The 21,093-nt window shown below is 51.7% G+C and overlaps 3 protein-coding genes across 3 annotated transcripts; all 3 read right to left on the bottom strand.

The window, feature by feature from the left end:
- Nucleotides 1-730: 730 nt before the first annotated feature.
- On the bottom strand, nt 731-1,551 carry LOC101758804 (60S ribosomal protein L26-1). The gene has a single exon (XM_004968097.4). It carries the CDS (start codon nt 1,442-1,444, stop codon nt 971-973), a length of 474 nt encoding a protein of 157 aa, XP_004968154.1. The 5' UTR covers nt 1,445-1,551; the 3' UTR covers nt 731-970.
- Nucleotides 1,552-2,076: 525 nt separating this feature from the next.
- On the bottom strand, nt 2,077-8,819 carry LOC101758125 (receptor-like protein kinase At3g21340). The gene is made up of 9 exons (XM_004968095.3): nt 8,376-8,819; nt 7,198-8,265; nt 6,947-7,091; nt 6,081-6,152; nt 4,630-4,698; nt 4,122-4,190; nt 3,929-4,006; nt 3,151-3,359; nt 2,077-2,687 (listed from the first exon to the last, which is right to left on the bottom strand). The coding sequence occupies exons 1-9, from the start codon at nt 8,455-8,457 to the stop codon at nt 2,569-2,571; spliced, it is 1,911 nt and encodes a 636-aa protein (XP_004968152.1). The 5' UTR covers nt 8,458-8,819; the 3' UTR covers nt 2,077-2,568.
- Nucleotides 8,820-16,425: 7,606 nt separating this feature from the next.
- Nucleotides 16,426-18,681, bottom strand: LOC101757712 (protein ASPARTIC PROTEASE IN GUARD CELL 1). The gene has a single exon (XM_004968094.3). The coding sequence runs from the start codon at nt 18,457-18,459 to the stop codon at nt 16,906-16,908; it is 1,554 nt and encodes a 517-aa protein (XP_004968151.1). The 5' UTR covers nt 18,460-18,681; the 3' UTR covers nt 16,426-16,905.
- Between the last annotated feature and the right edge of the window lie 2,412 nt (nt 18,682-21,093).

Below are 21,093 nucleotides of genomic sequence, written 5' to 3'. Positions count from 1 at the left end.
TCATCACAAAACGAAAGAACTCTAGCATGTATTTGATAAATAAAAACAACCATAACAAAGTAGATTGAAATATGCTATACTACTAACAGTTGCTGGCCATCATCTGTATCTGATAAACAAATAATGGATCATTACCTGAAGATGAGCAGGTCGTAACACACACCAGGCATCTAGATGTTGAACAATCTTTACAGAAAAATACAAGCACAGGCATCTATGGGGGTTTTGTTAATATCAAAACTCATGAGGTCAAAACTGCTTACTTATGCAACTAGAGGCTAAAATATAATTATCTCAATGAAACCAAAAGCATTATCATCAAGCAATGAAACAATTTGATGCATACGCAAGCTGTATCATGTACAAAGCAGAACAGATAACACAGAAGCAAACACTGGACATAACAAAATTTTCAATGCACAAGATACAAGCATATTGCTAGTCAAAAAGTATGAATTGGAGCACCATATTGCAAACACTAGGTGATTTCGAAATGAATTGGTGCATCATATTGCAAACACTAGGTGACTTCAGATAAGTACCACACCAAATAGAATCTCCCAGACCTAAATAACATTCTCAACAGAACCAAAATGCAGTCAAAACAATCTGTTTATCAATAGAAACGCACAATTCGAGCTAAAATTTGATCATAAATAGTAATAAACGATCAGCTGACTAACGATGCAGTGGATGAGCATTGATACATGACAAAAGTACAGCAACCATATAGCAGATCTGCCAACCGCATAGGAAAGATTAACCATATAACGAGTACTTCATATCTCAAATCTCAGACACACAGATCCACATTAGGTTCCAAAACTCTCATCGAGACATTTCAAGGATACTAAAGCAGCAGTTTTTTGAAGTAACATAAACTCCTAGCACATAATTGATAGCAAGAGCACGAACTAGAGCGATAAGGAGTAAAAGACGGTACAACCACCATCAGATCCCCGCGCAGCGCCTAGTCGATCTCCTGGAGGGAGGCACCGGTGGCGGCGGCGCCACCAGCAGCGGCGGCGACGTCGTCGGCGGTGAACTTGCCCTTGGCCTTGTCGGCGGCGCGGCCGCGTGCCTTGCGGTCGAGGAGGGCCTTGCGGTCCTTGTCGAGCTTCAGCTTGGTGACGATCACCTTGGAGGGGTGGATGCCCACGTTGACGGTGGAGCCGTTCACCTTCTCGCGGGTGATCCTCTCGACGTGGATGACCCAGCGGCGGCGGTAGACCTGCACCACCTTGCCCTCTCGGCCCTTGTAGGTGCCGCGCACCACCTGCACCTCGTCGTCCTTGCGGATCGGGACGGAGCGCACGTTGTACTTGTGGCGGAGCTCCGTCGAGAGCGCCGCGGACATGAGCACGCGGCGGACGGAGGAGGGAGCCGTGAAGTGCGCCTTGCGGCACTTCCGGCGGGAGCTCGTGACGCGGGGGTTGCGCTTCATGGCGGCGGCGGCGGGGGGGGACGCTCCTGCTTACCTGAGATGCCGCGGCGGCGGCGGCTAGGGTTTTGGTGGGTGGGGGAGCTGGTGGAGGCGGCGGGAGGGCAGTGGTGGGATGGATTATATAGGTGGTGTGGTGCTAGGGTTTGTGGGCGCGCCGTTGCGTGGCGGCGTGGTGGCGTCCGATTTCTAGTGGACGGCATAGATCTCTTTGACGGAATGGATTAGTTGGACTGGGCTACTGGGCCAAAGCCTTTTTTTTCTTGTAGCTGGGCTAGTTTGTGGCCTCTACGGCTGGGCTACTGGGCCGAGGCTCTTTTTTGTCAAGTAATTGTATTTCTGTGGGCTATAAGGCAAAGGTAACCGCGCCCATAAATCGGTCCATTTCGCCTTCTCCGTTCTCCTACACTCGCTCGTTCCAGCGAAGCGAAGGCGAAGCAACGTTGATGGCGTCCATGAAAACAGCAGTTTGGACTTCAGAGATTAGCTCGGATGGAAACCAAAAGTTGGCGGCAAGAGGCAAGAGCACACTACGAAGGGACAACACTGCGAGCTTTGTAGCCTGCACTCAGTCGTTCACAGGCCAACCGGCCAAGCATCAAGCAAGACATGATACAGCTTAGCTATCTAGTATCTGCGATGCGAGCTAATGATTCCATTGTCCATTGTTGGTCAGTAAACACATTGTCAGAATTTCTCTATACAGAAACGAATACTCCATGCACTATTAATCCCCACCTCAGAACGCTACAATCTGTCCCAGTTCTGGGGAATCCTGATGGCTTTTACATGATTCACTTTTGTCCACATGCCTAATCTAAACTATCAGGAGGCTCTTCCAGCAGAGAGTTAGCATCCACAAAAAGAATTGCTGAGCTACAAAAGCTACAACGACGGGCTCATATTACACATGCACATATGTTACATTTCGATTTTCGAATAGCCAAACAGTGAGTGTAATGTAACTGCCATGGAGGCAGCTGACGGAGGCTGTAAGGACGCCACGATGGTGACACAGGCAAAACTGATTCAGAACCGAGATCCCTGCTTCACGCCAGCAACCGCCATGAGTGTTTCCTCATTAAATACGGCGATCGGTGAGTGAGACCATTTCCAGCGCATGTCATTCAGCGTGGGCTCCCGCCGTTTGTGTAGAAACCATCCGGACTATGTGCCTCCATCTCAGCAAGCATCACCGACTTTGCCCTCTGGTACCTATTCCTTTTCGCTGAGATTGCCGATATCGCTGCACTCAAAAAATAGTAAATTTCAGAAACTGCCTCCAAGTGATTGTTTAGTGCAGAAACATAAAAAAAAATTCCACAAGAGCTCTACGGACCAACCTAGACTAAAATGATTTGTTTCCTTACAGCGCGAGAAGTTGCTATAAAGCAAATACTTTCTCCGTTTCAAATTATAGGTCGTTTTAGCTTTTCTAGATGCATGATTTTTGCTATGCACCTAAATATATATTATGCTTAGATACATAGCACAATATATGTATCTAGAAAAACCAAAACGACCAACAATTTGAAACAGAGGGAGTAGGAAGCAAGATAAAGATTAGCAACAGCAAGTTTATGGAAGGCCAGATTCTTTGAACAGCACTGCCTTATTATGGCACAAGATGGAATTTAAGCAAGTTAAGTCACATATGATGCTTCTCAGATATACAGATGGAGAGAAGTTAATTAAAAATGTATACTTACAAGTCAAATCTTGAGGGAACTCAAAGTCATAATCATATGGCCCCCTTCTGATGCACAGAATGTAGACCACTATAAGTATGACAAGAAGAACAAATCCGAACGATGCTCCAAGTGCAATTTTGCCAGTTTTGTTCAGCCCTCCTTTCTCCCAGAATACTGCACAAGCAGGTAACGTAGGCACACCACAGAGGCCTTTATTACCAGAGAGACTGCCAGAAGAATGCACATTTGTGAGAGGCCAAAAGGATATGCAAACAAACATACCACGACTCATCTATCTTGCATCCAGTAGCATGGTACATTATCTATCTAATCACTGCTCACCCTTTGCACTCAAACTGATCTAGTTTGGAAACAACAGGTAGACAATAATAAAGGGATAAATTCAGATCAAAGTAGCACACAGTGTGGTTTGTCACTAGATCCCACATAACTAATCAGAGCTCCTGCATCTTCTTCCCAGCAATAGCTTATTTTCATTAGCGAATCCGTTTTTTTTTTTATCAGGATTGCAGAGATCAGAGACCTCTGTCTTCTAGACCACATAATTTTGAAAATCTGGTCTAGTTACCTCTGATATTTATATTCAACATAATACAACCTAAACCCTGAAGTCTTGGAACTCATTTAGGAGCCTGGAACTAAATAGAGACTATCAGACTAATCATGGTTCAGAGCATGAGCATAGTAACTCTTCTGAAGATAACCACTGGATATATCTGGCATTACAGGTGCAAAGTTGGAAGTTTCATTCCCAGCATAGTAAAAGATATCTTACTCTATAATGCCTCCATGCACGCCAATCGAGTAAAGTCTTTCTGGAACTTGCCCATCAAGTTGATTGTTGTTTAGTAAACTGCATAAGAAGTACTAACAAGTAAGTCTTTATACACATACATATACATAGGTTGCTACAGGCTGCAGCAACAGGTCATAAATAACTGCAAATTGTAGTTTAAAAGTATACTTACGCGGTCTGTAACTTTGATGAACCTATGGTGCCAGGAATGCTTCCAGTAAACTCATTTGATGACAGATCCCTAATAACCCAACAAAACACGCATAATGAGAACACTCATATAAACCAAGCTTATGATTTATAAGAGAACCAAGTCTTGTAGAACAACAGATTGACAGGATTTCTGGATAATTATTGTTTAGGGATTGCAAATGTGAACTGAAATAGTAAACAAAAAATGACTAATCAGATGAAAAAGAAAAATACATGCAATTTAAGCAAATTTACTTAATTCAATATTGTTTTTGTGCTATGTAGGTCAATTGTACCAAATTATGATCTTATAAATCTTAGGTTGAAAAGACAATGTTAGGTTGTCTCAGCATCATGTATGCTATTATCTACCATCAACATGTTGCAGAAGAATGATAGCTGCAATGACAGCACACCATGTTTTCATCTTTTCAGCATCCAGTATTACTATTTTGGATCTCATGAACAAGAAGAAACCATGAACTTACAGTGACACAAGTGAAGGTTGGCCTAAACCAGGTGGTAAGCTTCCTGTCAGTGAATTATAGCTCAAGTTCCTGACCAAGCAGAAGATATAACATTAGCTACCAAGGTTGGATCACATACTGTTAACTGTAGAAATAACCCAAAAAGGCATTTACATAAGCTAGAAGAAAGAATTCTCAGGAAAGGTACAAGCACATATAAAAAACTTGGCAATGGTAAATAATATAAACTTCTTAATTCAGACAATGATTGGTCTAAAACATAACCAATTATTAAGCAGGTCCGGACAAGCAAGAAGGTAATTAAGACGAATTCTCAAAACAACTTATATTTGCCATCCTTTAGTATTTGTGCTCATCATTTGTATAGATGAATATATATCATTCCAAAGCAAAGAATGTAAAAAAAACATGTGTATATATGATTTGGAAACCATTTCGACCATTCATAGAGCAATTAATAGTACTAGTAGATGCAGTTTACCCAAACAGAGAAAATTAACAAGTCAATCAATTGATTCTCAGGTATTATTTGAATGAGCTTTATCAATTTATATGTGATTAATCAAGTGAGAGGGACAAGGATCTGAGTCCAATGGGAACTTTTAGAGGTGGAGAGAAAATATGAACCTACACCCATATGTACCAACAGGAATCAATAACAGGATAATATAAGCTTCTAAGGTATTCAATTTTGTACCCAAGGCCTACTGCCAGACATTCACCTGCCTCAACAATGAGCAGGCTTTAGATCCAATAACATCACTCTATACATTTCCTTTTGCTATTGCTGGCTCCCTTCTTGTTGGTGGCTCAACTTGGGTTTCAGCTCTAGCCTACCCCATAAAAAGGCTTTGCTCCTGGTGCTACCCTACTGCCAGACATTCCTGGTACCTATGAAATAGCCTGCTGTTTCTGTTCCAAAACCTCTTCATTTTTGGCATAGTGGCAGCCTAGCACAGATGCAAGGCTATAAAACCATAATTAAGCTCACGCCAGGTACACTATCATGTATCATGCCTGTTCATGTCAAATATTGCTATTCATTGTGCCTGAGTAAAGACTACAACTTCTTGATATCCTTTCATGTTGCATCCATGTGCACCTGGTCGTATCTAACTTAATTTGTCAAATTTCTATCATTTCCAGGTGATCCTCTGCACTGCTATTCTTGCTCAGCATTGTCATGACAAGCATTTTTCTTTACTACTGATCAACAAAATGCTATACTGATAGGACAGTTTATTTATATGAGTTTCTCTTATTCTAAAAATATTCCAAACAGAGCTCAGCTAGGCTACAGACACTTTCAATCTGCATGTTGTTGTGTTATGTGATCCTGGTAAGATAAGTTGTCAACAGAAAGACAAAAATACACATATGCAAACTAATCTAGATTTAAAATGAGGCTCTGGATCAAATTGGTTTCAACTGGTGTGCGAAAAGATACTTACAAGCTTACCAAGTCTTTGAGATGACTTATTTCATCAGTGATGAAACCTTTTAGTCCTTGACTTGCCAAATCCCTGTAGAGGGCAATAGTAACAACATACAAATTATAACAACAAACATGTCAATCTTTCACCCAGATTTAGTAGTTTAACTCTTTTAGGAGAATAGTCCACTGACTTCCATCGAAAATCATTATTCAACCTCTGATGTACATAATTACTATGTTACAGGACAAGCAGGGGCGGACCCAGGAATCAGTTTGGACCCGGGCTGAACCACACTGAACCCTCTACTATCTGTCTATCCTACGCAAAAAAAATTGAGGAACAAAGTAGCCAATAGCAGCATTGATATTTTCCTTGCGCAGGTCTCTTGTAGATGTGGACGCTCTCTGCTGGACCCTTTTTTTCCTAAGCTAACCATACATATGGAGACATGGGGTACTAGGAGCTACATGGGCTGGACCCGGGCTGCAGCCCCCCAGCCCAGGTCCTAGATCCGCCGCTAAGGACAAGACCTTGGTAACTATTAGCGCTCAAATTAAACAATTGAAAGGTCAGTAACTCAAGCAACCAAACTTGAACTATGCAGTTAGCATTTCTAGTGCAATTCACATTTATTAACTGTTTCAGCTAAAATTTAATTAGACAGGTTTGTTGGTCAATCTACTCGTGTTTAACATCTTTTCACTCCAGTTGATCACAAACACCATAATATTTTCTACGAAAAATGCTCACATCGTCACCGAAGTGCAATTCTGTGATAAGAATGAACGGCCCAGTAACCTCTTGATGGCATGCAGAAATAAACCAATGAAACACATCCAGATAAAAACAGCAGCATTCCTAGAAGATTGGCATATACTTACAGTTGGGTGATCACAAGTCCTTTGTCACCACGATGGCAAGTGACTCCCTCCCATGCATCCCACGCCCTCGGAGCACATGGGTCACCATTCCAGCCCATCCTTGCAGGAATTTTCAGCGACTCCTTCAACGCCTTCATTGCAGCCACTGCCAAAACCAACCCAAGAAGCTTATTAGAGGGCAAGCAGGGGGCAATTTTGCTTGTGTCCTAACATTTCACCAATCCAGCCCAAAATCTTCAAAGGATGATCACCTTGGCTCGGCACCGTCCTCATCTCAAGTGGCACCATCGCATAATTCTCGAGCCCGCACAGAATCGGCCGTCCCACCACCGGCACAAGCTTGACGCTCAACGTGGAGCTCGTCAGATTCTCCACAATGTAGGTCCACTTGAAGGCCGTGAACCCACCGACCTGCTTGAAGATGTCGATCCTCGTGACATTCTCCCCCGCCAGCATTACGTCGAACACCCTCTGGCCAGCTGCCCCAATCCCCGCGTCGATCTCCGCGAAATGCAGCCAGACCATGTACGACAGCCTCGTGTCCACGGGCATGAGGTACTCGATCTCATTGGTGGCGTCGCCACCCGTGGTGACCGCCGACTCGTACAGCTTTGTTGGGAAGTAGTTGGGCGGCTGGTTGCTGCCGAAGATCTTCCTCCCGCCGGCCGTAATGGCGTCGTAGCTGAGGTCGTTGTTCCGGAAATCGACGTCCGCCTGCCAGACCCGCGAGAACGCGTCGGGGTCCCTGGTGAATCCCGGTCCGAAGAGGCTGTTCCCGCAGGTGACGCGCCCGTAGTTGACGAGGACGAGGTCCGCGCCAGTGGTGGCGCCGTCGTAGGCGAGCGGGTGCACCGGCGCGACCTCGATGGACGCGACGACGGGCGCGTCGGTGGAGAGCGAGTAGAAGCAGACGTCGGAGGACGGCTGGGTGGCGGAGGGGAAGATGAGGTCGGAGTACGCCCCGTACCGCGCGGCGGGCTCGGGCCACGGCGAGCGGAAGGAGAGCACGAGCGTGGCGGCGGCGGAGACGTCGTAGGACGGGGTCCGGACCTTGGAGTCGTAGTTGTCGTAGACGGAGAAGATGCGGAGGTAGTAGCGGCCGGGCGGGAGGGGCAGGGAGTAGCAGGAGGACTTGCCGGCGGAGGAAGGCGGGAAGAAGCGGAGCGTCCGCTCCTGCGGCTGCGGGAAGCGGTGCGGCTCCGCGACCATCCCCGCGGCCCCGCCGGGGGAGAAGAACTGGTCGGCCAGCCAGCGGCGGCCGAAGGAGGAGGTGAAGTCCGCCGCGCCGCCGCAGTCGATGTTGTAGCTGTGGTTCGCCGCTGCGCGGGGGGGGAGAGGGAGAGAGACGGAGGAGGAGGAGGCATCGCGTCAGCATTTGAGTAGCTTGCGGGATAATTTGAAGAGGTTGGGGTGCCGAGCGAGAGCTTACCGCCGGAGAGGAAGGGGTCGTCGGAGGCTGCGCGGGCGGCGGCGCCGGCGAGGAGGAGCAGGAGGAGCGGGAGCAGCCGCATTGGGGTGCGGGGGATCCCCTTCCTGCTTGTACTGACGAAGAGGAATTTCAGAGAGGGTTTGGGAGGATTTCTCCTCGCCGCGTCGGAGCTTGGGGGCGCAGCTGGAGGTGGAGGTGGTGGAGGAATAGTGCTGGAGAAGGAAGGGGACAAGGTGAAGCAGTGGAGCAGGGGAAGGGAGGTGCTGGATCTGGTAGCGTACGCCGTACGATGATCCGTGATCGGACGGCCGTGCGTGAGGCGAGGCCCCCCACGGGGCGAAGCCGAAGCGCACGCGGCAGCGGCGAACTCGGCCGCGCCGGGGTGGCAGGGGAAGCCAGCAAGGGAATCAGGGAGGCGATGCCGTTGAGAACGGGGGCGCGAATCTGAGGCGGCTTTTTTGACGAGATAATGAGGCGCTTTCCCTTTCGATCCTCCTCCTGTCGCTGGATCAGGCTAGCTTTTGCATGGCTTGGCACGTGAGTGCAGTAAAAAATGGCAAGCCGACGTAGCGGCCGTGGCACCAATACCATGCTACCAGCAAACCCGCCCGATGCCAATAGCAGCGCCATGGTTTGATAATTGCGAGGAGGAGCAGAGACCATAGAGTCCGGATCTTGGGGACCTGGCTAACACTAGCGGTGAACGAGCAGATGCGATCAAGTTTGTGGCCCTGGGCGGCGGCAAGAGGGATTACTCCGAAATAATTGAAGCGATGGACCCTCCCTGAAAACGAATGACCCCGCGCAACTGGAGTAGTAGAGATCTCTCTGTGTCTTGGCAGTGCCACCGCAACCACCACCATCCCAGGCTCCCGGCGGCCGGCGCTAGCTGTGTCAGTCTAATTGCTCCGTGCGTGGTTGCCAGCCAGAAACCACCAGCTGACCAGCAGCTGAGCAGTGAGCGCGTCCAGATTAAACAGCCCGCGGTGCGGCCAGGCCGCCGCGACGTGCGCGGTGATGCGTGCCATGTCCGTGCAGACCGCCAGACCCGGCCCCGTCAACCAACTAGCCAACTACCAACCCCACCGGCAGCGGTCTTTCTCCCAGGTTTGACTTCGCCCCTTCTTCTCCGGGGGTACAGTATGTACGAGCTCGGGGGGGGGGGGGGGGGGGGGGGGAGGAAACAGCCTTCCCACGTCGTTCACCCGGAGCGACGAGCGTGAATCGGATACAGCGCAACTGCATGCGGACTTTGCACGATCGCTAGCGAGTCCTACGTCGTACCGGGCATCTGCTAGATTCGGGAAGGCCACTCCTAATCTCATATTCCTCTACGTTACTACGTACATACAGGTGTACGTGGCACCGTACCGATCAGCAGCCAAGGACTTCCAGCTCGGAATTCTGGATCCAGCTGATTCCTGAATGCAGGATATACAGTGCCTGGTGCTTGCCCTAATAATCACGCACTGCGCGGTCGTGTGGATGAGCACGCAACGTAACCAGCAGCACCTGTCGAGCAGTCAGGCTTCGTGAATAGAAATAGGGATGGAGCGGAGAATGTAAAGATGACAGAGGAGCGATGCAGACATGGACAAGGATTTTGCAACCACACGTCCACACCCTACATATACTTCTTTGGATTCGTTTGTCCTACGTGCCATCGCCTTTGGATTCAGAAAATTCAGACTAGCCGCGGCAAGACCGAGACCCATGCATTCCTCACGGAAAATAGAAAACGAATCTCATGTCATGACCTAAAATAGAGGACGGGTGATCTACTCTAGCTAGCAAGGATCGGCACGCCGTACAGTCACGGGCGCGCGCACCGGTTGCCGGTAATTAAGCGGCGGCGGGGAAGACGCCAAAAGTGGTTGCCGCCTCGCCATGACCTGCGGGGCACGTAGTGCTCTTGCTCGTGTACAGTGACTCCGCCATTATCTTTAGCGTTTAGCTGGACAGTTTGCTGCGTGCGGAGATGAGATGAGCAGCAACACTGCACGCTGTCCTTCGATCTTGTGCTTGCCCTTTCAGTTTCATGGCAGGCTGCGCGTTGAGCAGGGGGCGGATGCCATGTGGTGTTGTACCCTGCTCGGCTAGTGGGTCCTCTTTCCTCTACCTCTACCGTGCTATTCTCTTCATGTCCATCTCAGGACGTAGGCTGCCAGTTTGACACGACCAGGACGGCCTTCTTCACACGTGTGCAACTGTAACTTCCGAAATCTTTTGAGCGCTGTTGTTCGAGCTGAAAAGGAGGTGCCTAATAAATCGAAGGAAAAGGTAACCGAACTAAATTCTTCAGCACGATTGATTTGGTCGCACGCGAGCCATTAGCCCATTGCGACGGCCTGGGAAGATGGGCCTCCTATTCGGGCATGTCCGTTCTCGGCCCGCTAATTGCCTCCCCACCGTCGTCGAGCCCAGCAAAAGTAAAAGCCCATAAAGTGCTGTGACTCCTGGCAGGCTGGCCCATCTTCGCAACAACAACATCAGCACACCATGGAATTGCTGGCCCGACAACACATGGGCCAGAAAGCCTAGTCCGGTGGGGCCTGCCTAACCAAAGCCCTCAAGCAAGCCTAGAGATTCGTTCGAGAAGCGCCCAGCCAGCTCCTCCCACCCAGCAGGATCAGTCAGCAAGGAGGGTGAGACCAGGCGACCTCTTTTCTTCGCCGCGCCGCGTCTCCGGCCGGGACTTGGGGGCCTCGGGGTTCGTGCCGGCTTCCCTGGGCAGTGGTCTCACAGCCTCGAAGAACAGGGTAGAGAAAGGTGAAAGGAGAGGGCAGGAAAAGGAGGAGCAAAGCTAGCCCCGTTCCCGGCGGACGGCGGGGCTCCAGGGCACGTGGTGGGGTAGAACGGACCTTCGATTCGGATCGGGGAGGAGACCGGGCCGGTGGGGTGGTGGGGACGCATGCTCACGCACACATCCTCAACCTCAAGGTCGGGACGATGCATGCGGCACAGAGACCAGCACACTCCGCAGTCCGCACACAGCCACACAGGTGATGTGTACTCGTTAGCAACGACGTCAGCGTCACCGTAGCCATTCTGCACGTCGTCGTATCTCTCCTGCACCCCGGTTTAGCTGCACAAGCTGGCGCTACTTAATTCGAATGCCGGTGGTTGCATTTGGTTAATATTACTGAAACCCTTTTATGTTCAGAGTAACCGCATGCGTGTCCCAACTAGCGACCCCGACCTACTTCCCATCCAAACAAAAAAAGGGTGGGAAGCGTCACAACAGCAGTGCACGAGACGAGGCCAAGGATAGATTTTTTTAAAAAGGGTTGGATTTTACTGATACAAGGCTACCGGAGCACCCACTACACGTCGTCGCTGCCGACCATCGTTGCCGCAGTCCGGTCCTCCTCCACCTCCCACAATGAAGAAGGAAACCTCCTGCAATGAAGAAGGAAAAGTATAATGAAGTTCACAGTCGATACCAATTCAACCAAGAAACTTCAAATTTCAAACCCATGAGTAACACATTGGGAGCGTGCTTCTTGTCCGTCGAACATCCCGAGTAATCCCTGAGTACACCGGAATCTGACACCGATCGCTTTACCGGCCAACTCCAGTCAACAAGCAACAAATCCGCAAGGGAACAAAAAAAACCACCAGCCGTACACATGAGCAGACGGTAAGCTAACCTCACAAGGCAGCCGCAGACTACGGAACCACCTTGGAGGGACTTAGCAATCCTACAGCCTACAGCGACCATGGGCTTGTTCGCTTGAGCTGGCTGTTGCTGCAGCTTATGAGCCAGCCATTCAGCTGCTACAGTTGCTGCAGCCAGTTATTCAGCTGCTCCAGTAGCTGATCAGCGATGCTGGGGAGCCACCGGCACCAGTGCATCCAGGCGCGAGTTCCTGCCCTTGCGTCGGCAGCAACATGGGCGGGCGGGCGACGACAGCGGGGCGGAGGGCGGCGTCCGCGGGCTGGCTGGCGGCGGGGGAGGGGCCGACCGGAGGCGGGGTGGGCAGCGGCGGATCGGGTGAACGATGACGGCGGAGCTGGGTGGGGCGGAGGGCGGCGGTGAATCCGTGAGCAGGCGATGCCGGTGGGGCGGAGGGCGGCAGATTTGTGGCGGGCGATGTCGGCGGGGGAAGGCCGGGCGAAGGCGGGATGGGCGACGGCGGATCCGTGGGTGGGCGACGACGGCGGAGTTGGGTGGGGCGGCGGCGGTGGCGGGTGAGGGGCCGGGCGGAGGCAGGGTGGGCGGCGGTGCCAAGCGGAGTCTGGGGCGTCGATGGAAGGCGACGGGAGACGGGAGACGCGGTGCGAGTGCGGCCTGAGAAAAATAAGCACAGCTGTTCGACGGGCTGCTGGACTGTTGCTGTTTGGGCCGCAGCCGAAGCTTCAACTGCTGTGATCGCCGATCGGCCGAATTCGATCAGTCGTCCACTCGTCCGCCCGCGTTCTGAATACGATCCGGGCCTTGTTTAGTTGCCCAACTTAGGTGCACCCAAAATACTGTAGCAACACTGTAGCGTTTCGTTTGTATTTGTGAATTATTGTCCAAATATTGTCTAATTAGGCTCAAAAGATTCATCTCGCAAAGTACAACAAAACTGTGCAATTAGTTTTTGATTTCGTCTACATTTAGTACTCCATGCATGTACCGCAAGTTTGATGTGATGAGGAATCTTCTTTTTGCATAGTGTTAAAGTTGGGAGTTGGGGGGAAAGTAAACAAGGCCCCGGTTCTCCTAGTCTAGTCCTTTGTCGGCCTGACACCATGCCGCCAAGGACACCCGATGCCGCAACGGCAACGCCCAAGGGGCCCGGCGCTCAGCAGAAGCACGCAACAGCGCACTAGTGTAGGACTGCAGCAGGTACGTGGCTATGGTTGAGTGTCTCCCTGTCCTTGATTTATTTACACTTTGTCAAATCGTCAATGTCTTTGATTGATTTTGCATAACCTGAATGGCTCATGGCTGAAACATCTTCTGTGGTATCTGTGCTACGCGTTTGTTTTGTGGGCTGCTGATCAGAGGGTTAGGACTGGAAATATGGACTAAGAGGTGTTTGGATACGAGCTAGGGGTCACATCGGATGTTCGGACGCTAATTAGGAGGATTAAATATGAGGTAATTATAAAACTAACTGCAGAACCCCGAGACGAATCTATTAAGCCTAATTAATTTATCATTAGCAAATATTTACTGTAGCACCACATTATCAAATCATGGACTAATTAGACTTAATAGATTCGTCTCGTGAATTAGACTCCATCTGTGCAATTAGTTTTGTAATTAGACTATATTTAATACTCCTAATTAGTATTCAAATATCTAATGACAGGTACTAAAGTTTAGGAGTGTGTTCCCAAACACCCTTAAGATGTTTGGGTTTCAATTCTAATTCTAGTAACTCCGCATAATCGCATCATGATTTTATCACTGGTAATTTTTTAGTCACCGATATCATTCTAATTTAGTTTGTCACTTTTAATTTGGTGAAACATGGGGGTCTCTTTATATCTCGTGTTCTACGATTAGAAAATATAATTCCAGTAATAAAAAGAACAAGAAGAAAAAAACAGACTTAAACTGTTCGCTCAAAGTCAGAAGAGCGCTCTTGATAGATTTGTTGTTAAATAATATCAAACTAGCACACAAGAAGATCAGACTCCTTAGGTAGATAATGATGGGAATCATTATGATAATACAAACAACATTGAGGGTCACATTTTAGAAATTTAAATAAGAAATTCATTAATATAAGCCTCATTTTAAATTTCGCACCAGGGCCTCCCAAATTTAGGTACGGGCCTGCCACTTAGTACTTACCGGAAAAGAGATTAATAAAAAAAGAATCTTGAGCTGTGCCACCGTCTTCTGATCACACCGGTGGACGTCAAGAATTCAAGATGCGCGCATGCATGGACGTTACTCAATTTTGTTTTCTTCTCTACTCTCGGTGTCACTTTCTTTTGCACGGACAGTTGGGATGCGAGTGTGACCGCTAACTGTGCAGCAACAGATTGTTAGTGACGCATCACCTACCCTTGGCACTACAATTTTCTTGTGAGCAATGCGCGGCAATATAATAACACAAGCGTGTCGATTCTCGTGTGTTCGAGATCAAAATTAGCGTCATAAGAGTATAAGAGTTTGCTGTCGAATCTGGCAAATCAGTCTACAAACTGGTCAGACCGGTTTTATAAACATTGTCAAATTTCTGATTGGACTTCATCATTGCTAGATCTCGTCGAGGCGATCGAAATGTATATGTAAAAAGTCCAATATGAAGTACGGATGAGAGAGTTATTGCGCTGACAAGATTCAGCTCTGTGCAGACCGGTCAGACCGGTTTGGATGGTCGGTCTGACCGGTTTGACCAGCCTAATCCGAGTTAGGACTTATATTTTGACACGGTATAACCTTCGACTCCTATTGGAGCAATACCTTCCCACCCTATAAATATAAAGGGCCAGGATCGATTAAGGGCATCCCAATTGAATCAATCGCTATGCATTTACCTTTTATCTTCTAAACTCCTTTTCCAACCTCCATGATGTTCGTCTAGTGATCTCCACGACCAGGGATGGTGTCCTAGGCTTGCTGGTCGACCTAGGGCACGTCGGCGACAGCCACGCCCTGACAGGGTCCCTCCCGGGCGAGAGCATCGACAACCTTTGCTAGATTGCTTGTAAACTAGTCGTTCTTTGCTATGTAAGTACGCTGATTATCCCTTACTGGTTTGCTCGTAAATCTAGCCGTCTTCCATCACGTAAGTGTGATTATCCCCTCGAACGATCGATCTAGGCAAAACCCTAGAAAATCAGTCCAACCACGTTGATAGACCGGTCTGACCGGTCTGAGCAGCATCACTGCCGTTCAGTCTGTTTGCGACCCGCACGATCCGGTGCTTTCGTGTGTTGGATCGAATTTGCGCCAACAATGTGTTCTCCCCCCTTTCTTTTCCTGTCTCAGGTACAATTTGATTAGAGAAATGGACCGGCTGTGCCTTCTTTGTTTGCACACGAGTGCAATTATACTTTTTAATTCGGTGAAATCGCAGTTGATTCGTGATTAGTAGTCTCGACCGATTTGTGTTGTGAACGGGGCAGGCTTGCATACACACAGTGCTTTTCGTTAAAAAGAAAACGCAATGTGTCCGAATCTACTGACTAGTGTCAACAAACCAGGCGATTTTGGCCAACGTCGGCACGTCCCCCTTTTCCATGCGTCGTGCGCCATCCCTATCCAAAGGCGCGTGACGGCGTGAGCTTGACTGATCGCCGTGTGGCGGCGGGGGCCGGAGGCCACCCCATCTGTCCTTGAGGAGCCTTGAGGTTGAAGGCAAATGCATGGCCTGACGGCCACGGGATGGCACGGTGGGGACGACGGCTCTCGGGAGCAATTGCATTTGCATCAGGGACGCCGAGGGGGCTCACCTCACAAGAAGCAGGTGCATTGAAGATGGTCTGGCCCCAACAGTAACGGTCACCAACCGCCTTCAATGAGAGAGGAAACAGAGGGCCTCTGGCTCAGGGCGGGACACCGGACGCTGCGCTGCCGCAGGCTCTCTTCCCCCACCCTCACCGGCTCACCGCTTTGATCTCATCCGCTTTCTCCCCGCTCCCACCCCGTAGTCCCCACACATTCACTGCCATGATAACTGGTCCCACCCACAAACAAACCTCTTCCATACGGGAGCAAGTATGTAACCGATTTTCTTTCGTTAAAGCCGTTGTGATTTTTTACACAAAGAGGAATCAGTCGCAGTCGCAAGTACTTATCTTGTTAGTTCAATGGGTTAACATCATAGCAAGTAGTAACAAAAGCATGTGCATTAGGGCGAAGTTACGTCGCATAAAGCCGCGCCAAACAGCAGCATGATCTTTACGTCCTCCAGCAAGATAGAGAGGGTTAAGCAAACGCAGCGTGACGCATGTGACCCGATCGCGGCCGGTCGCCACCAGGCACCAAAGTTGATCAGGGGCCCATGACACCAAATATCATCGACAACGCCCTGCTACCATCAAGATCAACCAACCTCCCACAAAAACCAGCTGAGCACACCCGCACAATCAAACATTTGGAGATTAAAGTCACTTGTAAGTGTGTTTCCGAGGGATGGAAACTTCCATTTTTCTGGACATGAAATGAAATTTAAATAGACACAGGAGCACCCCATGGCATGAGGTAGTTGGTCATGCCACGGCTCCACGCACGCACATCCATGCACACCCACCCCAACCCCAGCCCCGACGACACGCGAGCACGTACCCCATCCATACTCAAAGACCGAGAAAAAAACACAGGACCCCACCGCACAGGCTGGCGCGGCATCAGCTGTCCTCGCCTTCGCCTTTCGCGTCTCCCCAGACCGGCAGCTGCTGCAGGGCCAGGGTAGACCCCAGGTGGGTCCTGCTCCTCCCGACCCCACAACCGACCCGCTTAACCTTAATTACCTCCTCTAATTACTCGCCTCCCTGCTAATTAACAACTCTTCCACTAGTCATTAACAACAACGCCGGCGATTAGCCGGATAATTAAGCCCGCCCTGCCATCAGTGCCAGGCTAGCACTTGTTGGGGGTGAAGCCGACGGCGCCCTTGGCGGTGTCGAAGCTGACGCGGGTGCCCTGCTGCTGCACGTTCCCGATGATGGACACGGCGGCGTTCGTCGGCGCGAACGCCAGGCAGTAGGTGCCCGCGCCGTCCACTGGGATCAGGTAGTTCTTCGCCGGCAGCCGCAGCGACCCGCCGCCCTCGAACCGCAGCGACACCGCGGGCACCTCCACGCTCGTCCGGCCCGACAGGTCGTAGCACGTGTCGAACAGCGACACCCCGGAGGACCTGGGCAGCGACGGCGTGCCCCGGACGAAGGCGTCGCGGAGCGCCGCGTAGGCCGCGGACTGGAGCCGGGTGACGGCGGTGCCGGAGTCGACGATGACGCCGCCGGACCCCGAGGTGGCGTCCATGGCGAAGGCGGAGGTCGGGATGGAGAGCGCCTGCCCGCCCACGGAGATCCCCGTCATGGCGACGTAGTAGAAGGTGCTCGTGCGCGGGCTGCGGAGGAGCGGGGCCGTGACGGTGTCGGCCTCGGCGGCGCCGTCACCGAACTGGAGCGTGGACGCGGCGGGGGAGTCGCGGTCCACGAGGCAGTAGGAGAAGGTGGTGGCGGAGATCTGGGAGGGGAACGAGAGTGGCCCGCCGCCGAGGGCGAGCAGGCCCGCGGCGCCGACGAAGAGGCCCTCGTTGTCGTGGCCGCACCCGATGGCGACGTTGCTGACGGGCTGGGAGTCGCCAAGCGTCAGCGTCTCGGTGGCGAAGTCGCCGACGGTGTAGGAGCCGTCGCCGTAGGCCACCTCGTAGAGGCACGCGCCCGTGGCGTTGCGGCAGGCGGCGGTGTCGAGGTCCCGGCAGCGCGGAGAGTCGCAGGAGACGGCGGCGTAGGAGGCGGAGAGGGAAGGGTCGAAGACGGGGTCCGACTGCTGGTAGCAGTCGGCGCAGGGCTGGCACTGCACCCAGGTGACGTCGCTGCCGGTGTCGAGCACCATGTAGAGCTGCCGCGCGGGGCTCCCGATACCGACGCGGGAGAAGTACTCGCCGCTGCCCTGCCCCACGCCGGACACCACGGGGCCCTGGATCGCCGCCGCGGAGGCCGCGAACACCGCCGACGCGTTGGCGGGGCGCAGGTCGAGCCGGGTCACGCCGTCCGCCGCCAGCGCCGCGCGGGCCGACACCGCCGCGGCGCGGGACGAGTCGCGGCGGAGGCGGGAGAGCACCAGGGAGCGGTAGCTCTCGTGACGGCCCTGCTCACCCGGGAGGAAGTCCCGGGAGTGGAGCCGCAGCGTCAGGGAGGACGAGGAGGCGCCGGCGCCCTTCTGCGACCGCGGGGAGCGCTTCGGCTTCGGCTTGGCGGCGGCGGCGGACTGGTGCAGCGAGGCGGCGGCGGCGGCGTCGGTGGAGAGCGCGGCGCGGGCGCGGGAGAGGGAGGCGGAGACATCGAGCGTCTCCGTGACCGCGGGGCGGTGGTGGCGGGAGGCGGCGGGCGTCGGGGTGGCGGCGAGGAGGAGGAGGAGGAGGAGGGAGGCGGCGACGAGCGGGAGGAGGGTGGTAGGCGGCTGCATTGTGCCGGCGCAACCGTACCGGTCGGTGGCGCGTTGGAGTAGACTGTGGAGTGGGGACTGGGGAGTGTCGGGGGGAGGAATGAGTGATGCAGGGAGGGAGAGGAAGGTGGTGGGATTTTTCAAGGCCGGCAGCGGCAGGTGCAGTGATGAGGGTGGACGGAATGGAACGGGGGGATCACGTCATTTCGGTGCTGGATTAATCCGCTTCGCCCCGCGGCGGCGAGCGGAGCCGAGGAGAGGTTTGGTGACGCCGTGACGGTGGTGGTGGGGGACAGAGGGGGCACGCTCTTGGCCGGGTGAGGCGGGGCGAGTAATCATTTCGTTCGTATAGGATTTAGGAAGGGCGCCACAAAATAATCGTCCACAAATCTCCGTGCAGGATCACTGTCGTGTGCTACGGCCGTGGCTGTAAACTCCCACCGCAGTCTGCACGGCAGCGTCCATAAGCGTAGCATGTGAAATGTGCCGGTATCCATCGTCCCCGTGACATGATTAGTGCCGGCACCGTAAGTCCGTAACGCGGGGTGATCCTATCAGCGATTTTATTCAGGGCTGTTTTTTTAAAAGAGGGGATTAAGGCTGAGATCGCAGGTAACTTTGCGTCAGTGTGAGGATGTGAATTGTGATCATCCTGCATTTGAATATTTGTTGGCGCCATGTGTGCTCCCAAACTAACGAAAGGATCGGACCTTCGCCTCTCTGTGGCGGAGAGCATTTGTTAGCTACTAGGAAAAGACAAATGCCACCTACATCTGTGGCAGTATCGATTCAAGGATCGCACTGTCGTCTTGCGCCCTACCTGCGCCGTTTACCTACCTGTCTTTGCAATCCTGCAGACCAGGCCAACCACACCATCATCCGCGATGGGCACATATATGAAAAGGCGAAAAGCAAAGCAAAACGGGGGAGCGATTGGTTTTGTAAAGAACAAAGGGACGCGGCCAAATCTGAATCTGGAGGTGGTGCTCCGGTCAAGCTGCTCCTGGCGGTGGCTGTCTCACACTCACCCGGGCTGCCGTATCCGTGGAGCCTGCAGTTTCTCTCAACGCACATTCCTTGGATCACGTCACGTTCTCCCTCCGACGGCTCTGCCAAATCTGCGTGATCCACTGATCCAGCGAGCCCATGCATGACCCAAACAACGTGATGTGTATGGGAACGTTTGGATGGGTGCCCCTACCAGCCAAGCCAAATATTGGCCGTCAACGGCTGAACGGATGGTTGTTTGAACACTAGCCCCGATTTGGCAGGCCCCAATTTCTACAGTTTATTTTTGCGCATGTGGCCGGCCAAACCAGGGCGGACGCATCGTCCGCCAAATTTTGGCCGCGGCCGGCGCTTTGGCAGGGCTGGTGTGGGCAAGAATCCAAGCATGCCCATTCCACTACGCTGATACAAAATGACGCTCGTTTTATATAGTACTTGGAGACGAACAGAAGCTTATGGCAATGGCGATCGGTTCATCTTGGAAAAACTTGTGAAGCAGCAGAACTCCATGAAACCATTGCATAAAATCAACTTCTCGTCGCCTCAATGATCACTCCACGTACCAACAGAGTTTAGCACCACACATCCTTAAGGTTTGTTTGGATGGCTTTTTCACACGTCGTCATGCCGTCAGCACGACTAGTTGTGCCAAACTTCCGACGGATGACACATTGGCTACACTTTTTTGACTAGCGCGGCTGCTGCAAACAGGTACAGAGATATCTAAGGACCGGTTTGGCCGGGCTTCAAGGGCTCCAGCTCCTCCTACTGACGCGGTAATGTAGTGTCAGAGGAGCCGAGCCGGAGCCGGAGGAGCCACAATTTGTGGCTCAACCGGCTCCTTCTTTGGCTGTGAGAGGGAGGGAGGGAGAGGAGAGGAGAGGAGAGAGAAGATCGGCTCCAATAAACAGCGACACTACAGTGTTTTGTCAGGAGGAGACGGAGTCGGCCAAAGCTCTACCAAACTGGCCCTAAGAAATCGCAGCACTCGTCGTAGATGCAGTCACAAAATGAAGCAGCAGTGTAAGCAAGCGCATCGCCGCCTAACTTTACGAGGTAACAAGGGTTTAGTTTCAGTCCGGCGTGACGAGCAAGCACAACGAAGAGCTTTTAAGCACTAACGACGTGGAGCAGAGCGGGCTCTTGCCCCGGATATATGGGGCGATTCTACCAGCCGTAGTAGGCCTGCCACTAGGTATTCATACCCTCTCCCTAAATCCACACCCACTTCAAATGGGGAGGGTATGGGTACAAAATTATATACCCATTAGAAACAGAGAGGATACAATTAATCAATTGGATATGTATATATATGTAGCACAAAGTTAATTATTCATTGGATATGGGTGGGATTGGGGAGGGTAAGGAGTGGATAATAATTATTTAGATTTAGGTGTGAACAAGAGTGCATTTGCCCGTACCCTCCCTAGTTGCAGGCCCGTTGGATTTGGAGCGCGCCTTTATCATTTGCAAAATCTTCGTGCAGGATCACTGCAGACCGTAGGATTTGGAGTGCGCCTTCACCATTCGCAAAAACTTCGTGCAGGATCACTGTTGCATGCTACGGCTGTCGTGGTCATAATAGCCCACGCCGTACCCTGCCAAGACCGTGGCATGTGTTGCATCCTGCCCTGGCACGTTCGGTGC

Source organism: Setaria italica, chromosome V, assembly GCF_000263155.2.
Source record: "Setaria italica strain Yugu1 chromosome V, Setaria_italica_v2.0, whole genome shotgun sequence".
In the NCBI taxonomy this organism is placed as follows: Eukaryota; Viridiplantae; Streptophyta; class Magnoliopsida; order Poales; family Poaceae; genus Setaria; species Setaria italica.
The sequence above is the reverse complement of the archived record's forward strand: the minus strand, read 5'-3'. Positions and strand labels throughout refer to the sequence as shown.

Coding starts and splice junctions, on each gene's coding strand:
- LOC101758125 (XM_004968095.3), bottom strand. CDS start 8,457: ATGCGGCTGCTCCCGCTCCTCCTGCTCCTCCTCGCCGGCGCCGCCGCC. Junction 4,699..6,080: donor CTCAAAGACTTGGTAAGCTT/GTAAGTATCTTT, acceptor CTGCTTGGTCAG/GAACTTGAGCTATAATTCAC. Junction 3,360..3,928: donor GTGCATGGAGGCATTATAGA/GTAAGATATCTT, acceptor TTCTTCTGGCAG/TCTCTCTGGTAATAAAGGCC.
- LOC101757712 (XM_004968094.3), bottom strand. CDS start 18,459: ATGCAGCCGCCTACCACCCTCCTCCCGCTCGTCGCCGCCTCCCTCCTC.
- LOC101758804 (XM_004968097.4), bottom strand. CDS start 1,444: ATGAAGCGCAACCCCCGCGTCACGAGCTCCCGCCGGAAGTGCCGCAAG.